The 19,844-nt window shown below is 38.6% G+C and overlaps 1 protein-coding gene across 6 annotated transcripts in view; it reads right to left on the bottom strand.

Moving 5' to 3' along the window:
- Positions 1–828: 828 nt before the first annotated feature.
- Positions 829–19,844, bottom strand: part of FAT1 (FAT atypical cadherin 1) — a 164,614-nt gene continuing 145,598 nt past the window's right edge. For 2 of the 6 annotated variants that reach the window (XM_090036041.1, XM_090036043.1), the window contains exons 19-29: positions 18,072–18,873; positions 17,168–17,299; positions 16,898–17,055; positions 15,645–16,107; positions 15,034–15,187; positions 14,626–14,736; positions 10,331–10,962; positions 9,604–9,741; positions 6,895–6,954; positions 3,338–3,373; positions 829–2,305 (exon numbers count right to left, since the gene is read on the bottom strand). In XM_090036041.1, the coding sequence (XP_089892167.1) occupies positions 1,680–2,305; positions 3,338–3,373; positions 6,895–6,954; positions 9,604–9,741; positions 10,331–10,962; positions 14,626–14,736; positions 15,034–15,187; positions 15,645–16,107; positions 16,898–17,055; positions 17,168–17,299; positions 18,072–18,873 (3,312 nt within the window). In that variant the 3' untranslated portion in view covers positions 829–1,679. Of the gene's footprint in view, positions 2,306–2,580; positions 2,680–3,337; positions 3,374–6,894; positions 6,955–9,603; positions 9,742–10,330; positions 10,963–14,625; positions 14,737–15,033; positions 15,188–15,644; positions 16,108–16,897; positions 17,056–17,167; positions 17,300–18,071; positions 18,874–19,844 lie in introns of those variants that run through there. The other 4 variants (XM_090036045.1, XM_090036042.1, XM_090036047.1 and 1 more) reach the window with 4 other exon arrangements.

Genomic DNA, 19,844 nt, shown 5'->3' with positions numbered 1-19,844 from the left:
TCTCCTTACTTGTGCAATGAGTTTCTGGAGGTGGAGGGAGTATATGAAATAGGGAATGTTCTTTGTACAGAGAAGAGGTAGAAATATGTTATTTTTATGATTAAAAACAGATGGAAAATTAACATAGAGCAAACAATACATTAGGCCAGAATGAACTTGTTATATTTTTCCTTAGAGAAATATAATTTTTTTTTATAATAAAGTAGGATGGAAAAAAGCACCACCCAAGTATTTTCACTGTTACTTCAAAGAAAGTGCTCCCCACCACAGGCTTTGCAGAAAATGGCACTGGATTGTCAGCCTCTAGAAGTGAAAAAAAAATCAGAAAAGAGTTCCTCAGAAAAAGAACAAAATACTGCACTGTTTATGCAAGTATTGTGAAAAATCATGTGATACAGAAAATTACTGCTACTGAAAAAATACACAGCAATCTTCCGAAGTGTTTTGGAATGTATTTTAAATGTATTTTTGCTGAGAAATAAAAAGAAGGGCAAAAGCTTCAAAATAGACATTTAGTAATAAATTAACATGGATAATAAGTCTGTCTGAAAAAGAAAATGTGAACTATTAAGAAGGCTACTAAAGTTTGATACCCATCAATCTTTATTCATAATGGCCAGATTAATTTTTTTTAAACACCATCAAGTAGTCAAACACTGCCATCTAGTGAGCATCTTTAACACAGCTGCAGTTTTGATTTTTAAGGAAAGATAATGTGCTTTTGGAGCAAATAACTATTATACAGTACAAAAAGAATACAGAATTAAAAAAATGCTGCTGCACTGAATGCTTTGTCAATTTTATAATATGTAATAGAGATACACGGAGCAAAGCTAAAGTATTTTATTAATAATTTATTGTCAGTAAGAAAGACTGGCTAATGATAGTTTTCAGTAAAAACCTTTACAAGACCATTGCATCACAAATATACAGACACTATAAAAACTGTGTCATGGTGGTTTTGGTTCTAAACAGGTATGCAGAGGGTCCCCAACACACTTTCCAAGAAGGGAAAAATGTTTACAGGTCTAAAATACAGCAACCCATTTAAGACATTTCCATGTAGCTGACCCAGAAAATGTAGCAGACCTAACCCACCTATATACAGCTGGAATCACTTGAATATTCTGAAATCTTTATAATGAAATGTTAAACTTCAGTGGGAAAAAAATACATACAGTGAAGCCCTGATTATAAAAAAAGTCAAGAGTGCTAGTTTAATGGCACACTAACACCACTAGATTCAGTGGAAAACAAATTCACAAAATATCTACAAAATCTAGTTAAAACTATTAAAATCAAAACTGTACATAAAATTTACAAAAAAGATTGGAGAAAATTAATTTGCATTAGAACTATATAAATATATGTATCATGCTAACATGGTGAAGTGGTGTTTTTTTATTTCTTTAACAGACACTGTAAGTATAAAAAACAAACACTTTCAGAAGTGGCACAGCCAATGGAAATTTTTGATTTGTCCAATTACAGTAGGTCAGGAAATGGAAACAGACTAATATATTGAAATGAGCCGCATGATCCAGTACAGTCATGCCAGTTTTCGCTCACTGAAACAAAAAGCATTCAAGCACTGCTGCCAAGAAAAAATAAGCTCTTCAAGGTTGTTCTAGAATGCTTAAAGTTCATTAAAGTCCAGGCACTTTTGTTGAATATGAGTGTCAGACCTCTGTATGTTGTTGGGAATCAAGTGAAGGAATTTTCACATCCTCAAAGTGGCCATCATCTCCACTCTCATAGTCACTCATCATTACCTCAGACTCCATTTCACAGCATGCTGACACATCAGAGCATGAAGCCGTGGAAGCGTACACAGACATGGACATGTTGTCTACAGTGGGTGCTTCAAAGTCTCTATTGTACCCTAAAGAATAAGAAGCATAAGGTTCTCTAAAATTACTGCCGACTCCACTGGTGGTGTTCTGAGGTTCTGACATATCTGCAGGATAGTGATGGGGAAGGTATTGATTAAGGTTGAACCTCTGTCTGCTTCTTGTAGAAGAACGCAAGCTACCTACAGCAGGCATGTCTCTGGGTGGCTGTATTGATTCAAACTGGTCGCTGTATTCTGGTGGTAATGGCGGAAGCTCATCAGGTGCAGGAAAATCATCTGGAGGAGGTGGGAAATCACTTTCTATATCGTAGCCTCCAGGATAATAGTCTGTATCAATGACATTTGGATCTGTGTAGATGGGAGCTGGCTCTTCAACCACCTCATAGTTTGGGTACTCCTGGATACCCGGCAGTTGAACATTTGGCATCCAGTCTGAAGTATCCCAGTGATAACCTGCAGTGTGAATATTTTTTCAAAGGCAGAATTAGTATTTCTCTTTCAAATATATTTAAATTGGAAAAAGTGAACACATTGAATTAAAGACAACACAACCACTACTGATTAGGACATAATTTGGGTTAAATTACTTCTGGAGCCTTCTGCCCCTAGTTTCACATAGACATTTAACACAACACAACTTTACATTATGCCATGCATTAGGTATTTTATTATATTGTCCAAATTTGGACTTTTCATTTCTTTGGACATATCTCACCTAAAGTGGGAGGAGCTGTAGTTCACCTATGGGATGTGATGACACACACAATGGCATACAATCATTCTTTGGGTAAAAAATAACCAACAGCCTCCCATGTGCAGCTAAATTCCTATGGATCAATAATTGTTGTGCAGTTACTGGTCAGGTTGAACTAGTGCTCACACTCTTTTTCTCCTATGAATATACATACATGAATAGATAAGAGTATATAAACCTTGCTTTTCCTACTAAGAGATGTAATCTCTACTTGGCAAGGTATGTAGAGTGGTTAAAAGTAATGGTACCATTTTACTCAAGGATAACATATGGATTTTGTAAATTACTGTTCACTAGATCTACAGTTACTAGAATAAAGGAATCTTGTGACAATTATCTTATGTTCTGATACAAATCTCTCTTTGACTATTAGTAAAGACATTCCGCATTCAAACATAAAAATAAAATAAATAGCAGAATTAAGTTTATCATGCAGGCATAACGATTTCTCCATATTTTACAAACTTTGTTCTGAATATAATGATCCATTGGATAAACTGGAAACCTAACTAGCATCACTGGTTAGAAACACCACAAAGTTTAAAGCTTTTCAGTTTTCTGGTAAACACTAAAAAGGGAAATGACGTGACTGAACTAAGTGCAAAGTCTAGTCAACAGACAGTAATTACTGCAAGCACATACAGAGCAAACAACTGAAGGTAAGTTGGTGTTAAATCTTTAACAAAAAAGATTTGAGTGAATATCAATGAATAACTGCATGCAGAAGTCACCTCTTGAATGGCTGAGGTCAGGAACAGCAAAAGATTCTTTAGATGGCAGAGAAAGAAAATGAGAAAATATTTGTAGTTAGGAATCCAGTAGGTGAACTAATATGAAGTAAAAGTTACAAAAGTACAGAGTGCGCTCCCTTACTTTTGTCCATTGTAATATGGTGGGAGAGGAATTCTGTCATCCAGTTACATTTATGTAGCCAATTAACGGGTTACTTGGGGATTACAGAAGGGAAAATTGGAATAAGGGGGGCTGGAAAAATGGACTGCACGAACAGGAGAACAAAACTGTAAATGAAAACCTAGATAGTATCTAAGTGACGGCCTTGAAGAGGCAAAACCTTGCTGTCCTTATTTAGGCAAAAGTTCCAGTAAATGTGGGGAGTCTTAATTGTAAAAGGACAGCAGGATTTGACCTGAAAATTGTCTTCTGGGTGTTTTCGTAGTATCATTTTATGTATGGGGCTATATCCATATAAGAAATCAGGAACTAGATGTTTGCCTACTGGAACAGTATTCAGAACCCTGACTCATATGCTGCCAAGGGTTCCTATCCTGAATGGGAGAATTATGCATCTCAAAAATGATGACCCAAAACACCTGAACACTATAGCACTAGCCAAGGGGCAACACTGATGTTGGATGCATCTTGAATCCTATCCCTTACCCCAAGTTAAGCCTCTGGCTCAGGACTGCCAGGAAGCACCTCCATCCACATGGGGTACATTCTTAGCAGGCCCTTCACCAGTCACGGTAGTGTTGGTGCTACTACTAATCCATCTTTCACCAATATCTCAGTTCCTGTGGACGAGGGAGATCTGGACTGAGTTCTTTCCCTGGTTAGAGGGAGTTCCAACCCACATCTCCCACCTCTTAAGAGGTTGAATTCAAGACTATAAGTTCTGGATAGGAAAATCTTCACTCCAAGTGAAGCCAAGAAGAGGGACATTGTGAATTGGAGAATTTAAGATTCATGAAGCCAGACAGAGGGTTTGACAGGGAGCCTAGTGATTTGGGCACCCAGATACCTGTGTTTTAGTCCTTGCTCCAGGACTGTTACTATATTTTATTTAATGCTTGTTTAACGTAGAATACAGAAACAATCCCAGGACTAGGGATCAGAACCAGCACATCACCCCACAAAATTGGGTAATTGTCCTTTTGGCTGCTGTGACAGTCAGAGAATGCACAAGCAAGTGGGTTTCTCCTCATGCCTCTGAAGCTTGCATTCTTTGGTGCACAGTGGAACAGCTTCAACAGAAAGGATTGAAATAATGCAAAACAGCATTTTGTGAATAGCTTATTTCTGTCAGTATGTATTAGGCACGCTCCGAGTACTTCCTGAATTGAGCCCCTCAGGGGCCTTAAGCAGAAGAGAGTTCAATTTCTGGCTCTGCTCCGGCTTAGGCCAGATAGAGGCACCAAGATGCTCAGACTGGACTAGTACTCGACATGTGCAAAGCAGAACTCTAAAAGCCTGGGGGAGTTCAAGGTGGAAAAACAGAGGCACTTAGTAACTTCAGATGTTTAACAGCATTTTTGGATTGCTTACTGGATCTAAGTTGTTGTCCTTCTAGTAATAACTGAGTTCTGACTTTTAAGTGAAGGTTTACTACTGAAAGAATAGGGAAAATGTAAGTTTTCAGTTTGGTGAAGTTCTGGTGCAGTTCAAAAAACTCTCACAGGTAACATTTCAAATACTTAAAAATATTACTTGAAATTCTGCATGATATAAATGTCAGTATTGCCATTTATGTTGATTGCCATTTCTATTGCCACTTATACTGATACTTGGCCACTATTCAATTCATTAGTAATACTATCCCAACCCCCGAACTGTTTCCTGTTCTCCCCCTGCCCTGCTCCCCACCATTACAATTAGAGATAATTGCCTTAAGTTCTCTGACATTTGGTGTTTGAGGTTGTTTTTCTTAAGTGGCATGTGCTGTAATCTTGTAAACCTTTGATCAGTCACTAGAAAAATACACTAGTGAAATGTAACCTGTAATTAGAAAGTTTTTGCTTTAAGTCCCTTGCAATTGTTTATGTGTTTAACTCTAAACACCATTCCACACATGATTTCGGCAGGGCAATAATTTAAAGTTGTGTCTAGACCTACAATAAACATTTTTGCATTCCTGAGGTAGCTATACTTTAAACTTAGTTGTAATACATGCTTTCTATTTAAGGGATCTGGAATATTCACACTGGGAGATGTACACTACTTCTTGGAGGCTCTCTCAGCTCTGTGGCCATGAAGCAGTGGATAATTTGCACAGCAGTGTTTCCTCTGACCACACCTCTGCCATGGCTTACTGAGGGATTGTGTGGATGAGGTTGCACAGTACTGTATAACTCTACTATCCAGACCTTACCCTGCATAGCAGAAATGCCTGCATTTTGTAGCTAAGGAGACCTCCATAACCACAAAAAGCAACAGAATCTACTTGACCCACAGTCAATATGTTTTGCACCACCTTCTTGTATGGAGAAATCTCTTTGCCTGATTTTAAATATATCAGAGTGTGATATACCCACTGATATTTTTGTAACATTTTTGTGACATTTCCCTTCTGGAGATCACAATGTATAACTGAGTACTTCGTTGAAATTTGTGTTGGTACAGGCTTCAGAATGGCCCCTTTTTGTATTTGATTGTTCTTTTTTGAATTTTGGTGAAAATTAGCCACACAACTGGTTCCCTGCTGTAAGGAACAACTTTCCTTTTCTAAACCAAAAGGCGATTCTACTTCATAACATGGATGTACTAGGTATATATCCATTACCTACTAAAAAGGGGGTTAATGTAGTGTTTGGATTTGGTTCAGAATCAGTGTTATCATTAAATTTACAGCATCCCATGTCTCAGATATGACTCTAGTAATCTCCAAACCATTTTCATTTCTTTAAAATATTTCTGCAAGATTATGGCATTAAGCAACTGTATGCACTGGGGCGGGTGACTGCCTGTGTCTGAGAACTGGAGCTATGTATGCAGTGCTTACTAGTAGAGGAACTGAACCCTGATGCAAAAGACACTAAAGTCAACAGAAAATTTTTCATTGACTTCAAAGAACTCTGAAACAATCCCTGTACTCCAGTCAGGCATGGAGCAGCACAGGTCACAGTAATCCCTTACTCCCTTTAATCCAGTACAGAAAATTCACCTTTGTGCTGGCCTAGATCTTTTATAATGGAAGGAAAACTGGCCCATTGCTTCTCTCTTCCCAGCTAGTCTATGCTAGACTCCTGGGGTCCTTGTGCAAGAAAATAAAAATGGGATGGTCAAGGCCTTTTGAATGCACACTTATGCAGGGAGCTAACTCTGAAAGTGTGGGCAGTTTTACTTGGGTGTCTAACATTTTAAGCTATCACATTTTGAAATTTGTGTGTTTCATATATCTTTATAGAGAATACACAATCACACAGGAAAATATACATTATGTACTACTAAAAATGTAGACAATTTCTGATAAACAACATAAATGATATTACATGGTTTCAACATGCAGTATTCTGCCGAAGCAGTAAATAAATAAATAAAAACACATATATACCTTCTTTTTCCACCGAGTCAACAACAGCATTGACAAGGTGTATTACAGTCACTACGGAAGCTTGTAAAGGTATAGAAGGAGCAAATTAAAACAAACCTATAGTTAGTATCAATTTAAACAGCATATATAAAGACATTTCAATAATTTCACAGTATTTTACTTCTTTAAAAAAAGAGTGTGCTTACACACACACACAAAATATACTAGGAATATATATATAGAATACAAAATTCTGAATTAGTTATCCCTTATAAAGGCAACTTGATACTATAACTAGTTTTGAAAGCCAGAGAATTTATGCACACAAGCACAGGACTGCTTTCGTTGGGGAGGAATTTCTGAAATATACTGTCCCAAATATAGTGTGCGCGCTATATATTTAAGAAAGATGGTTAAACATGCTTTCCTAAGGTCACCATGGTGTAAGGTTACATACATCAAACCAGGGTTTCCATTTCAGGGTTTCAATAAATATATTAAATGTTTAACAAAAAGATTGTTGGGGAATCCATTGAAATGCAACTGAAAATGCCAGTGTGAAAAATAAAAGGGAAAAACACCAAAGCTAATATAAAACAGAGAAAGTAAAAAAGACCAAGACTCCACTAAGTTATGGAGAAAGTATAAAAATGTTCACTCTCAGGCCCAACTTTTCCCTGGAATCAGATTCTTTTTCTCTTGGAACTGCCATTTTTGACCCAGAAGAAAGAACAAGAAAAATTGTACAATTGTGGTTTCTTCTGGGAGAATGGGAGTTCTCCCAGTAGAAACTAAATATCTGTATATGGCCCTAAACAGTATCTTTACACTCGCAAGCTGTAATGAGTGGTTGTACAAATACCCGAGTTTTAAAGGTTTTAAATGTTGCAATGCCAGTATTATCATATTTAAAACCAAAAAACCTGAAAAGGCTCAATACATGCTTTTTTTCTTGAGGAGCAAGAAAGGGAGAGAGAGGGAAGATGCAAGAGAAAAAAGACGTACTTTCAAGGAGACGGATTCTGCATTCATATATGCAACTTTACAGGTGTCACTAGGATTTGCGTGTAGGTATCTAAGACCAGATTTGGTTTCAGGGATTCTACTGATTAAAAAAGCCTAACAGAGGCATTAAGGTACATTCTCCAGTTACTAATATGGCATAAAAGAAGCATTAATGAGAGACTAGTGATGTTTCTTTTATGACAGGTTTTCAAAAAAATCACTTCTAGTGGCAGAAGTTAATGATATACTGCCCTTTTAAAAAGGTGGGCAAGGTAAAGAAAAGCAAAAATTGGATGACTACAGTTTTGGTGAAAACTCTTCTCAGTGAGGGTCCAAACTTGCCATTTCAAGTGTAGAACTTTTACTGAAGCCCTTGGGTATTCAGTGTATGCCTCAGGGGTAGGATGACCTGTTAGTTTGACTACCATAATACTTTCAAATGCTTCCTTGCCTAAAACAGAATGTCTCTTTACTTTTCTTGACTTTCTCCTCTATCTTTATACTTAATTTTCCTGTTAACATGAGACTGAAATTCCATGTAAAGATAATGTGGAACATGGGAGAGGGGGCAGGAAGGAAGCGGGGGACATTTTATACAACATATACTACCTTTTAAAAAATACAGACATTGGAAAAAAAGAAAAAAAGGAAACCTATGAGTAAAATGTTCAGAGCTAGAGAAGCAGCTCACCTGCTACTCACTTTACTTTTACCATACTACTTAACAAACGTAATTTCATCTAATAAAGTTCAAGGTGATAGCAGACACAAAGCTAAGAAGCAGGAATTGGAATAAGGAGTCAGGACTTTTGGATTTAGTAACACATTGAGGAAGGATATTATACATTTAGGAACTGGGTCAAAAGTTTTTCTTGCCTTTGCAAAAACTGAAAATCTTCTAACACAAATGTAAAAAGAAAAATATGTTTGTAATTTGAATTAAAATAAAATCAAGGTCCCAAATGGTGAAAAACAAAGACTGAAAACTAAGTTCACTGTATTTTTGACTGCCCATCAAGACAATACATTTTATTGATTTTTTCCCTTTTCAATGCATTGGTTTCTTTTTGATGTAGAAATTTTGTATGTAGTACATTCATTCCTCATCATGGTGAACACCAAGTAATTATCACTGACTACTATAATAAAATCCATTTTGTGCACTTCCTTCATTACTAAAGTAATCAGACTTACAAGCAGTCCCTTAAACTCTGCTCTCACTCAGTACTGATCTGATCCATATGGGAGCTGAGTCCGCAGCAAGAAAAAAAAGGAAAAATAAAACTGTAACACCGAAAAGATTTATGGAAAGCTGAATGTAAAAACTAAAAGAACATTTGTGCAGAGGCTATGTTTTTTTAAAGGTTGGAGTCTGACATAAACCTGTAGCCAATGATTATATATGTTCAAACTGCAGAATCTTCTGTATCTAATAACAGATTCTAACACCCAATGCTGAATGTTTATTGTTAGTATTTTGCAGTCAAATAATACTTTGCATTTCATATTATATATTTTTGTCTGGATAAGGGAGGTGAAACTATTTAATTTACATAAATCCAGGAACTAACTTATATGTAAATATATAAATATATTAAACAACACATATTTAATATATACTATATTTCATATAATCACTTTTGATACAAGTAATTATGTATATATTATATTCAATGATAACAAGTAGGGAAAACAAATGAACATAAGCATTTATGCCTTACATACCATTGTCATCGCACGATTCAGACTGGAATGAACTAAGAGACTGAACTTCAGACATGCTTTCTCTAGCACTGTAAGGATGAGAGGCCTTTTCCTCCAGAGGCTTCTTTGAAAGGCAAGGATCAAGATCTACTACTTTGGCTGAAAGCAAAAAGAGTTGAAAAGTCAAATGATTAATGTACTCTGGACTGAACACTCTACAAAAGGCAATGCTCCCAGAAGACTCACAATATCCTTGACAAAAAAAAAACCAAAAAAAAAAACAACCAGACTGAGACTACTTCCACAGCAAGTAAAATGTATCTCTCTAGACTGTTACTATCAGTGACCCATCTTGTGCCTTTAGTGTTTATGACAAAACCTAAGGGTTTGGACAGCCAGAGCAATTACACCTATTTTTAAATGTTCTGATTAAACTCTTAAGTCTGTCTTCTCCTGCACAAATGTAAATGAAAGGAAATGATTGCAAATTTAAAGTTGTGGTGCTCTGGTTTAAAATTATAGCAGTTAAACTAGTACAGAAACAGATGGAAATAAAGGATAAATCAGAACTTGCCTACTCGCCTCTTAAAATATGGCTTAAAATTATATCTGTCCACAGCCTCATTGATTTAAAAAAAAAATTACCTACATTTAAAAAGCAAACAGTGTTTCAGAAAAACATTTGAAAACTCTGTGTTTTAAGTTCAATTGTACTACAAAGACATTTTAACAAAAGAAGTTTGCTTACTGTCATAGTCAAAATCCCAGCTAGGCTTCTGTATTGAATCACTGTCTGAAGGAGAGTTAGATGGAGGTGGAGGAGGTAAATTTGGGGCTACACTACAAACAGCCACAGCCTTTCGGTGTCCGTGTACAGCATCTGGGTTAAAAGTACTAAATTCTGGATGCTCTGGAATTGCAGACCCCTCAAAGGAATTCCTGTCCAGATTGTTCCTGGAGTCGCTTGGAATGCTTGGAGTGTAAGAAATGGGACGAACAGGAACTTGGGGTGGGATGTCAGAATAAATGTTTTTATTCAATTTTGAATCAAAATACGGTCTTTGCAAGAAAGGTGTTGTTGTTGCTAAATGTTTATCTTCAGGTTCTGGCTGGTGTTTCTTCTTCCTGCTGATCACTTTGCGACAGATAACAAAAATCCCAACTAATAAGAAGATTACTGTTATGAAAACAATAATTCCAATTACTTCTGCTAAACTAATGTTCCAAGATGTTGAAATATATTTATTAAGAACAGTCTCTGCACAGTGTTTTCCTCCATAGCCATGGCTACAGTTGCAATTATATGAACCGTATGTGTTCTCACAATGGGCACCATGAAGACATGGATTTTCTACGCATTCATCAACATCAGCCAAGCACCTATCAGGGACAAAGCAGAGAAATTATAGTGAATATTGATGTAATTAATAGCCAAATACGTGAGTATTTGACTACTTAGGAATTACAGGTTTCTTTTTGTTTTTTTAATATACAGTGTTTACATTCTGGTGTGCAATAGGCTATTTAAGTGTACTGTTCTCTTTCTTGTACAATTCAGAGTTGGAACAGCTATACATTTCCTGCATTTCTTTTTTCCCCTATCATAAAAATGTGTTAATCTTTCAAATACTAGTGCTCCCCATCTACCAGCTACATTAAGAAGGATATTTATCAATAACTATTAATCCAATATCTAGTGGGCCAAACGTAAGTGTGTATTTAAAGACATCTAGTTAATTTTTTTCTGACAACAAAGCATTTCAAAGATGATCTGGTCAAAAATTCTAATTTTCAACTTATGCCATCACCACTGTCATGTGAATTGCTCTGCTGGTATTTGAACTAGATAATAAGACCACAGCCTGTAATGGGATCCATTGCAGGCATGCACATATGTGAATCCTGTTGCAGTAGCTAAATCTTCTGTTGTAACCTTCATGATTCCTTATGTGCATGCACACTGCTGAACAAGTTATCATTCCAATCATTTTGTGACTCAATGCAAACAATTTTTTTACAGCCCTTGTTTGTCTTCTTTACTCATGCTGAGGTGCATACTACTTTGCAAACAACAGGAGGAGACAGGTCTTAGGTGAATGGAGTAGGGAAGTTATAATACTTTTCTTAGGAAGCTACTGCTTAATTTTGTTTTGAGCAATTGGGTCAGAAGCAAATGAAAAACAAGAGGAATAAGGAAAAATGGCAGGAGCTTACTGAGGCTGCATACAAATTATACCCCATGGCACTATACACAAACATTCAAAATTATGTGCAGAAAAACTCAAAATTATGCAAACTTTTTTTTTTTTTTTTTACACAAATTAAACAATGTACAGTATTTTAATTTTCTTTAGAAATATTTGCAGGTACCTTATATGCTTGGGGTGGGTATGGGAGTATGCATGGTTTGTGTGAGGTGGATATAGGAGTATGTGGGGTTTGTGGGAAGTTGTGGGTGGGTGGGGTTGTGAAGGGTTGTGGGTATATGTGGGGTTTTGGGGGAGGTTGTGAACGGGTGTGTGTGTGGGGGGGGTTGTAGGTGGGTCTGGGCCCCCCTGCTACACATTCCCTCCCCCATGGTGCACAGCCCCCGCCACTGGTGGCTTAGAGGCAGCAGGCCCTCAGGGCACTCATGGCCATGGCAGGCAGACCCCTCCCCCCCGTGGCATGCACCTCTGGCTGAGTCTCAGGCATGGATTTGGTCTGGATTGCTGGTGCGTATCTTCAAACCAGATTGGGTTGGTTCTGTGACTGCACACGAGTCACACGAGGCTTGCAGCACTGCAGGTGGGAACCCTGTGCCATCAGGCTGGTTGGGCTCTTGCTTGCCTCCACATGTGGCTTCCTGCTGGAAGTCCCATGTGGAGGCATGGAGCTGGCTGGCCCGATGATTCATGGCTCCCAGTCCACATGCCATCAGGCCACCTACTGGAGTGGTGGAAGCCCCATGTAGAGGCACCGAGCCGGTGGGTTGGCCTGGCCCAGCCCAACAGCCTGGCCTATGCCTACCTGCAAACCCCATGCCTACCCTCACTCCTGCAGGCAAGAGCTACCCTTCCCACTTAGCCAGCTGTCCAGTCGCACAGCTCTGTGTCTCCACGTCGCGGAGTACACTGTACACTGTAGTTAAATTATGCAAAATTATGTAATTATGCATGGTCATACCTTTTAAGTGCAAAATTTCACAGGTGAATAACTGCATAATTTCCCAGGGTATAACAGAGTTCATTTTTATTAGAAGAAATTTCTTCCAGTGGAAAAATTGCCCAGAAGGTAGACTATACAAATATTCCTTCAGCCCCATGGCTGGAAAGCTTCATAGGCAAGCTCTCCATCTACGGGGCACTAGAGGGCTGCTCCCTGGGCCACCAGTCAATTGGGGAACCCATTAATTGACAGCCTGCCCTCTCCCCTACCTAGGAAGGGGGCAGGCTGTAAGACAGCCCAGAGACAGTTCCAGTCCCAGAAGACTGTCCCACGCATCCTGCCATTTACCTGACTGGCAGAAGGTGGGACATTCTTCCATGATGGGAACCCTCCTGACTCTCCCCTGCAGGAGAATAGTCCTGCTCTTTGTGCTCCTCCAGGCTAACCAGTTGAGGACTGGGAGAAGGGAACACTCAGCCACTGCAGCAAGGTTATGGGAATCTTTCCACAGGGTCATGGCAGCCTGCCTTGCTCCACATTGCCCTGGGCTGACTTAGACTTCTGTGGGGCAAGGAGGGGACATTTTACACTGGCGGAAAGGCTTTTAAGCCCAGCCACTGCGCACAGCACCCTGCTTTGCTTTACTCTGCTCCAGGTCAGGTAGGCAGTGCAGGCAGCAAGGGGAAGCTACGCTTGTTGGAAGCCAAGGAAGCAGGTGTTTTCCCCAAGCTCTGCTCCCAGCACATCCAGCTTTTAAACCAACATCCCCACCATCCATCTGAGCAGCAGGGGAGCAAGAGGAAACTCAAAGGGCTAGGAACCAGGCTGTGGAAAGCCTCTGCGTGCCCAGCTCCCAGCCCCTCTGGTTTCCTCTTGTTGTCCTGCTACCCAACAGAGTGGCAAGAAGACAATTTATAAGCTGGCATTTGGGAGTGGGGCTCAGGTGTGCTCCCTGCCACTCAGCTGGGCAGTGAGGCAGCAAGGAGGAGCCTGTGGAAGCCAGAAAATGCCTCTGCCTTTCTCTGAAGTCAGGCATTGCCCAGTTTGGGGAAGAAGCAGGGAGCAGTGGTCACTGTTCCCTTCACCTCCCAGGCTACAGGAAGGTGGGAAGAGTTGCCTCCTAAGCTGTCACACACCCCAGAACAGTTAAGCTGGGGGAAAGTGTGCAAATATTCAGTGTCCCAGAAGACACTTTCCTGGAAGCAATTTTTATGCTGGTCCCAGGTTTTTTTTACACCAAGATAAAAAGCCAAATGTCTGCACATTTTTGGTTTCTACCAGGCAAGCAGAGATTCTCCTGCTTGGCTGTTGGTAGAAACTCTACATCTGTGCATAGCCTACTATAAAGAAAAAAAAAAAAATCACATGGCATTTTCAGTTTTCCATTAGGCATTAATTGATTAAAACCAGATCAGACAAAAAAGCCTTTTTGGTTCCTGATGAAAAAACAATAGTGATTCTTTATTTGTGAACAAATTTAAATACTAAAATACCAAAGCATCTTTCCTCTTCCTGACATTTAGAGGAATTCATTCCCTCCCATCTGAAAGGGTAAAGAGAATCTTTAAAAACTGAATTTTCTTGTACGACACTAAATCAAGGTTCCCATGATACTGGAAGGGACAAAGCTTCCAAACCACTGCTTGGCATTGTGATATGCTACTGTGATAGCTCAGAAGGTTTAATATTCTGACTCAGTATTTATCGTGAACAAATCTAGATACCTAAGGTGTACCTTAATAAGATATAACAAGTGTGTACCTGGGTAAGTGCCTATTTTGGAATAACTAAAAGTGGAAACTACTCAGAAGAATTAATTTGACTGACAGTATCTTGATGCAAAATTTCAGCTTTTGTTGTTGCAAAATGCTAAGTCAAATATAGAAAGTTGCCCACCTCTCTCCACGAAACCCAGTCTCACACTCACAAACTGGTCCATCCAAACTATCGATACACTTGCCATTGTTTTTGCAAGGATTGTCTTTGCAATATGGACCCAACTGACATCTGAAAGGAAAATATAAGTGTATTTAACTATTTTTTCTTTCCCATAAATTGCACAAAAAAGTCCTTATCCTGTATAGTCCTGTATAGTGAGCGCCATCAATCTCAGCTGACATTGGATAGAAGAGTTTTTAAGCCCACAGAGAAGTAGGCCCTAAATGACACCGGTATATAGAGAATCCATTTACTTAGAAGTTTCCTGGACAGTAGGATTGCAACAGCAAAAAATTTATATTGATATAATCAGCATAGCCAATGAATGTTAATAATCTATTTTAATAATTAATGATGAAGGCATACCTTTGACCAGTATACTGTCCTCTGCATTGGCAAACAAAATCGTCACTGACAGGAATGCAAGAACCACCATAAAGACAAGGATTGGAGGCACATGGGTTGACACTTACGTCGCAGTGGGTTCCCATAAACATAGGGCCACACTTGCAAAAGTAACCTGAAATCAACCACACAGAGAATGAAAGAAATGTCTCTGTCAACTTCAAAACATCTATCTTTTGAAATATTTCTCAAGTTTTAATCGCACAGAAACAAGAAAAAAAACTACAATACTAGAGATTGTTGGAACATTTTCCTCAACATGAAACATTCTGTTGAGAAGAGCACTAGCCAAGGAATACAGCTCTAGCTTGGGATGTTGCTGAACCTAGATCAGGCCTCAATTCTGAGCAATTTGAAATGAAAAAACGGGGCTTTGAATCAGGCAGTTTCTTGACCCTGTATCACTAATATGCTAAACCAGTGTCCTAGCCATCCCAGGGAGGCACCCTATTTACCCAGTCATGGCACTTCCCTTCATAACCCTAAAGAAAATGTTTTAAAAACTTCTACTGGTGCCTGTTTTGTTTAAGTCAGGGGACTAGAAAAGCAGTAGAAGAATGAGCAAAACTTACCTCCATTGGTCAGTGGATTACAGATGCCTCCATTCTGGCATGGACTGCTTGAACAACCTTCTATAGCAACCAGTAAACAGCCAGGAGAAACATCTACAGATTCTTCCATATGTGCATAATTTCGTGGCTTGCTGTTTAGTGGTAGTTCTTGTCCATTAAGTACAATGGAATCCATACATCCTCTGAAACCATTGCTAACCTGTGGACTTCTGCCATGTCTCGTACCCTGCTGACGAATATGACCGCCAAAAAATACATGGTTGTCTAAATTTAATGTTCGAAGAGTTCCAGGAGCAGTGCCAGATGCAGTATGCACCCTGTCCAGAACCAACCGAGCATAGTTTCCATCTACTTCGAGAGATACTGAATGCCACTGGCCATCATTAATCTGGATGCTCTGAACAGAGACAATACCAGGGCCACTGCCACAGTCAAATTTATACTGGAGCCTCCCGTGGTTGATCTAGGTAGGAAAAATAAAAACCAGAAACAAATGAGAAAAGGTCACATTATACTTCACTGTGTTTTGTTACAGTGAAAATCAAGTAGCACTGTCATCTTAATATACTTAACATTTATGCCAATGAGTTTTCCATTTATGTTAAGAAAACGACAAAGCATTATTAGTTGTTTGTTATGTTAAAGAAATGACAAAGCATTTTCAGATGGTGTTCATGGAGGTGGTTTATTGATGTTATATTTCAAACACTCTGCTGCTGCTGCTGATTCACTGTGCATATGGCTCTTTGTTTGGCTTAATTAAAATGTGTGCTTTACTTTGTCTTTATTTTTCTCCTGGTGAAAGAAGTGACAGATTGTTAAAAGATTAATTAGTGAGTCTTTGAAGATCTGGGCTTCCCTCTTCAGTATTCCCATTTGGGTGTTTAATTTTGAAGAATTTTTTTTCAGTATAATTTCTGAATACAGGCAGGGCTGTATTTTATGGCTGATAATCTTAGACAAATATCCTTAGAAGCTATCAGCTGTAGAAAATACCAGATGATCAATTTTTTTTAAAGAAAAGGAGTTATTGCATATTAGGAAAGAAACAAACAAAAAACTTTTAACAAATGTTTGCTCTCTTTTGGGTACATAATGATAGGCTTCTTATTTTGAAAGCAATTTTTAGCTCTAAGAATTCTACAGAGATAGAAATGATTTACCTTATATCCTAGCAATAAAAGTATCCTTTAATTTGGCTGATCTGAAAGCAAATATGAAACAGAGGTTTGCAATGGCAGATTGTACTATACCTCTAAGATACTATAGTCTGTTCCTCGGGCATACATGACAACTGCATGGATTGAATATGTTCTAAGTCTCATTGTGAGCTTCATTTCCTCTTTGTTTTCATTTTCCATGAGACGATATTTTACATAGCTGCTTCCAGTAAATGTCACCGATGAACCAACTAATATGTAAAAAGAAAGAAAACAAGTGAATAAGTTACCACAGGATTAAAACCAACATTTATGTTGAAAGTACTACAATCTTCTCCAAAGAGTTTCAAAGTTAAATCTCACCAGGACACTGGCCAGGACTGCTACCATGGCAAACACAGGTGTACCTTCCTTCTGTAGGATCTGGCACACATTCAGAACCTTCAGGGCACGGGTTTCCTTCACATATACTATTTGCTAAAGGGCATCTCCCATCTGTAAAACATAATAAGCATTTTAATGGCACTCGCTACCAGGCTACCATTGGGCAACCTGAAGTTCGGGGAAGTGGCCAAGGGGAGTGCACGCCCACAGAATCTGGGACCCTTGGGCTCATGTAGACATGGTGATTGATAGCAGGAGTGTGAGCAAGGGCTGATACAGCCCTCATGGCCAGCCATGCAGCCGCTTTGCCTACTGCCACTGCTGTGCCTGACCTATGCCCTCTGCCTTCTTCCTGTGATGTAGCCTGAACCACATGCTCTGGCTGTACTGTTTTAGAAAACAATATTGCATTATTTGTTAAAGATCCACTAGCCAATCAACACAATCAGTACAATGGATGCTCTAGGCCCATGTTTTGTTTTGCATCTCTGTATTACTCACTAGCTGAAGGCCAGGTTCATAGCACAGCATGGATGCTACATGAGTAATAATCTAAGCAACATCCAGGAAATAAAAAGCCAGTGCAAAGCACCCACTTATGTTAAAGTGGGGGCAACTACCCCTGCCTTATAAAGGCCTGCAAAATAGGATGAATAAAATGAATAACAATGATAATAAATCTTTCTAGGAGCTTTGCTGGGTAAGCGGTCAAAAACGGATAGATGAAGGAAGATATACTCTCAATACACTTTCCCTTTACGTCTTTATTTTGAATTAAAGGGTGCAATAGTTCTAACGGTGGCTACAGTATATTTTAATGTTCTATTCCATTCTTTTGTGGGAAGCCATAGCCTTTATCTTCAGGGTAACACCTTTTCCTTACCTTGGCAAAGACAAACTGCTGCTCTGTGGTGACGTGGAGTGACAAAACTCAACCTAGCTGTGCTGTGGGTTGACATGACATTTTCATCCACTGTGACTTTTTCTTCACAAAACTTCAAAGGACAATCGAGGCCTGCACAAAGTTTGTGGAAAACTTCAAGTATTCGGACTCCTAAAATCTCCTCAAGGTCAGCTACAGAGGAGTTTATTTTGTGGAGCAGACTTTTAGTTTGATGCAGGGAATTACTAGATTTCTCAACATGCAACAGTACATTAAGGCTTGAAGGGGGATCAGAGGGTTGGAGACTAATGATTTGTATGTCATTTCTTCTCACACCCAAGATGTTTCTTAAAGCTCTCTGAAAATTGCGCCAGTAGTCACCAATAAATTCTTCAGGGGCAAGATTTGCAAAGTGTATGGCAATGCTGTGGTTTAGTAATTCTTGTGTTATTTGTCTGATATGCACTGTAATGTCAGCTGCAGTAGTAAATTTTCCATCTGTAACAGTGACATTCAGGAGGTACTGTCCTACATCTAACCTTTTATGGGCTATCAGCTTCCCACCAGTGCTAGACACAGAGAACAGGGATTCCATCTTGGGATCCAGACTATATGTTAAAGTGTCATAAACATCCTGATCAGTTGCATGGATTTTCCCAATGACGCCACCTGAATATTCTTCCCCAAAAGTTGTAATAAAGATTTCTAGTGGCAGTATTGCTGGGGGATAGATGCTTTCCTCAATAAGTCTGATGTCAATGTAAGTCAAAGATGAGAGTTGCGGTTTTCCATTATCTGCCACCTAATGGAAAATAAAGATATAATGAGTTTATGCTTAATGAAACTGGCTTCCAAGAGAAATATTTGTACTGTATATACTAACATACCCTTTAAAAATGCTACAGACACACACACACTTCCTATAACAAAATACTTTAGGAAAAATTCTCACAAAAATATGCATCTTGAAAGAAAACCCAAAAGTGAGAACATAAATGGTTCATATAAAAATATGAGATATTTCACTTATCTGTGAATTAGTGGATCTTTTGCACATCAGCCCAAATCTGCAACATTACCTTTCAAAATTGCTATCACCATTTGTTAAGACTGAGAGAAAAAATAACAATGTGAGGTTTGAAAGATTCTATTATGCAACAGCAGCACTTACAGTTTCCAAGCAGTAGTATAATAGAAAAAAGGAAAATATTTGATGTTTCATCTCCAACTATTTAATGGATATATTGGTTTTAATACCTACTAGGTTTCTTTGCATTTCTAACTGATTAACTAACAAATAAGAAATGCACAGTAGCTTATTTCAAACAGCAGATGGTGCTTGAAGTATTTTTTTTTTGTATTATAAACTATTCCCCAGGTTTCAAGACTTGCACACTATCATTTATATTTCACTGTAGTAATTGGGAAATATTCCACCAAAATATCTAAATGTGATGCACCAAAAGTTACATCAAAAGGAAACTGGTACATGTACAACACTGCGCTTACTAATGTTGTCTTTCACAACTGTGGTCACGAAGAAAAAAATCATCCTGTGATGGTATTTACTTGAAACAATTATACTAATTATCGCTGACAGAATCAGACCGTCTAGAGCCAAAAAATTCAAAGCTTTTTTTAAACAAGATGTCTCCACCCCCATCCATTCTGGCAGAGGGACACAAAACTAATGCAAAAGAAAGAGCGCTAGAGTAGAAAAATGCGATAATATCCTCTCTTGTTCTTCCATTTAATCTTTTGTTCTCAATTCTT

This window comes from Crocodylus siamensis, chromosome 2, assembly GCF_052110815.1.
Source record: "Crocodylus siamensis isolate JL-2025a chromosome 2, ASM5211081v1, whole genome shotgun sequence".
NCBI lineage: Eukaryota > Metazoa > Chordata > Crocodylia > Crocodylidae > Crocodylus > Crocodylus siamensis.
Note: the sequence above shows the minus strand (reverse complement) of the source record. Positions and strands in the feature narration are given on the sequence as shown.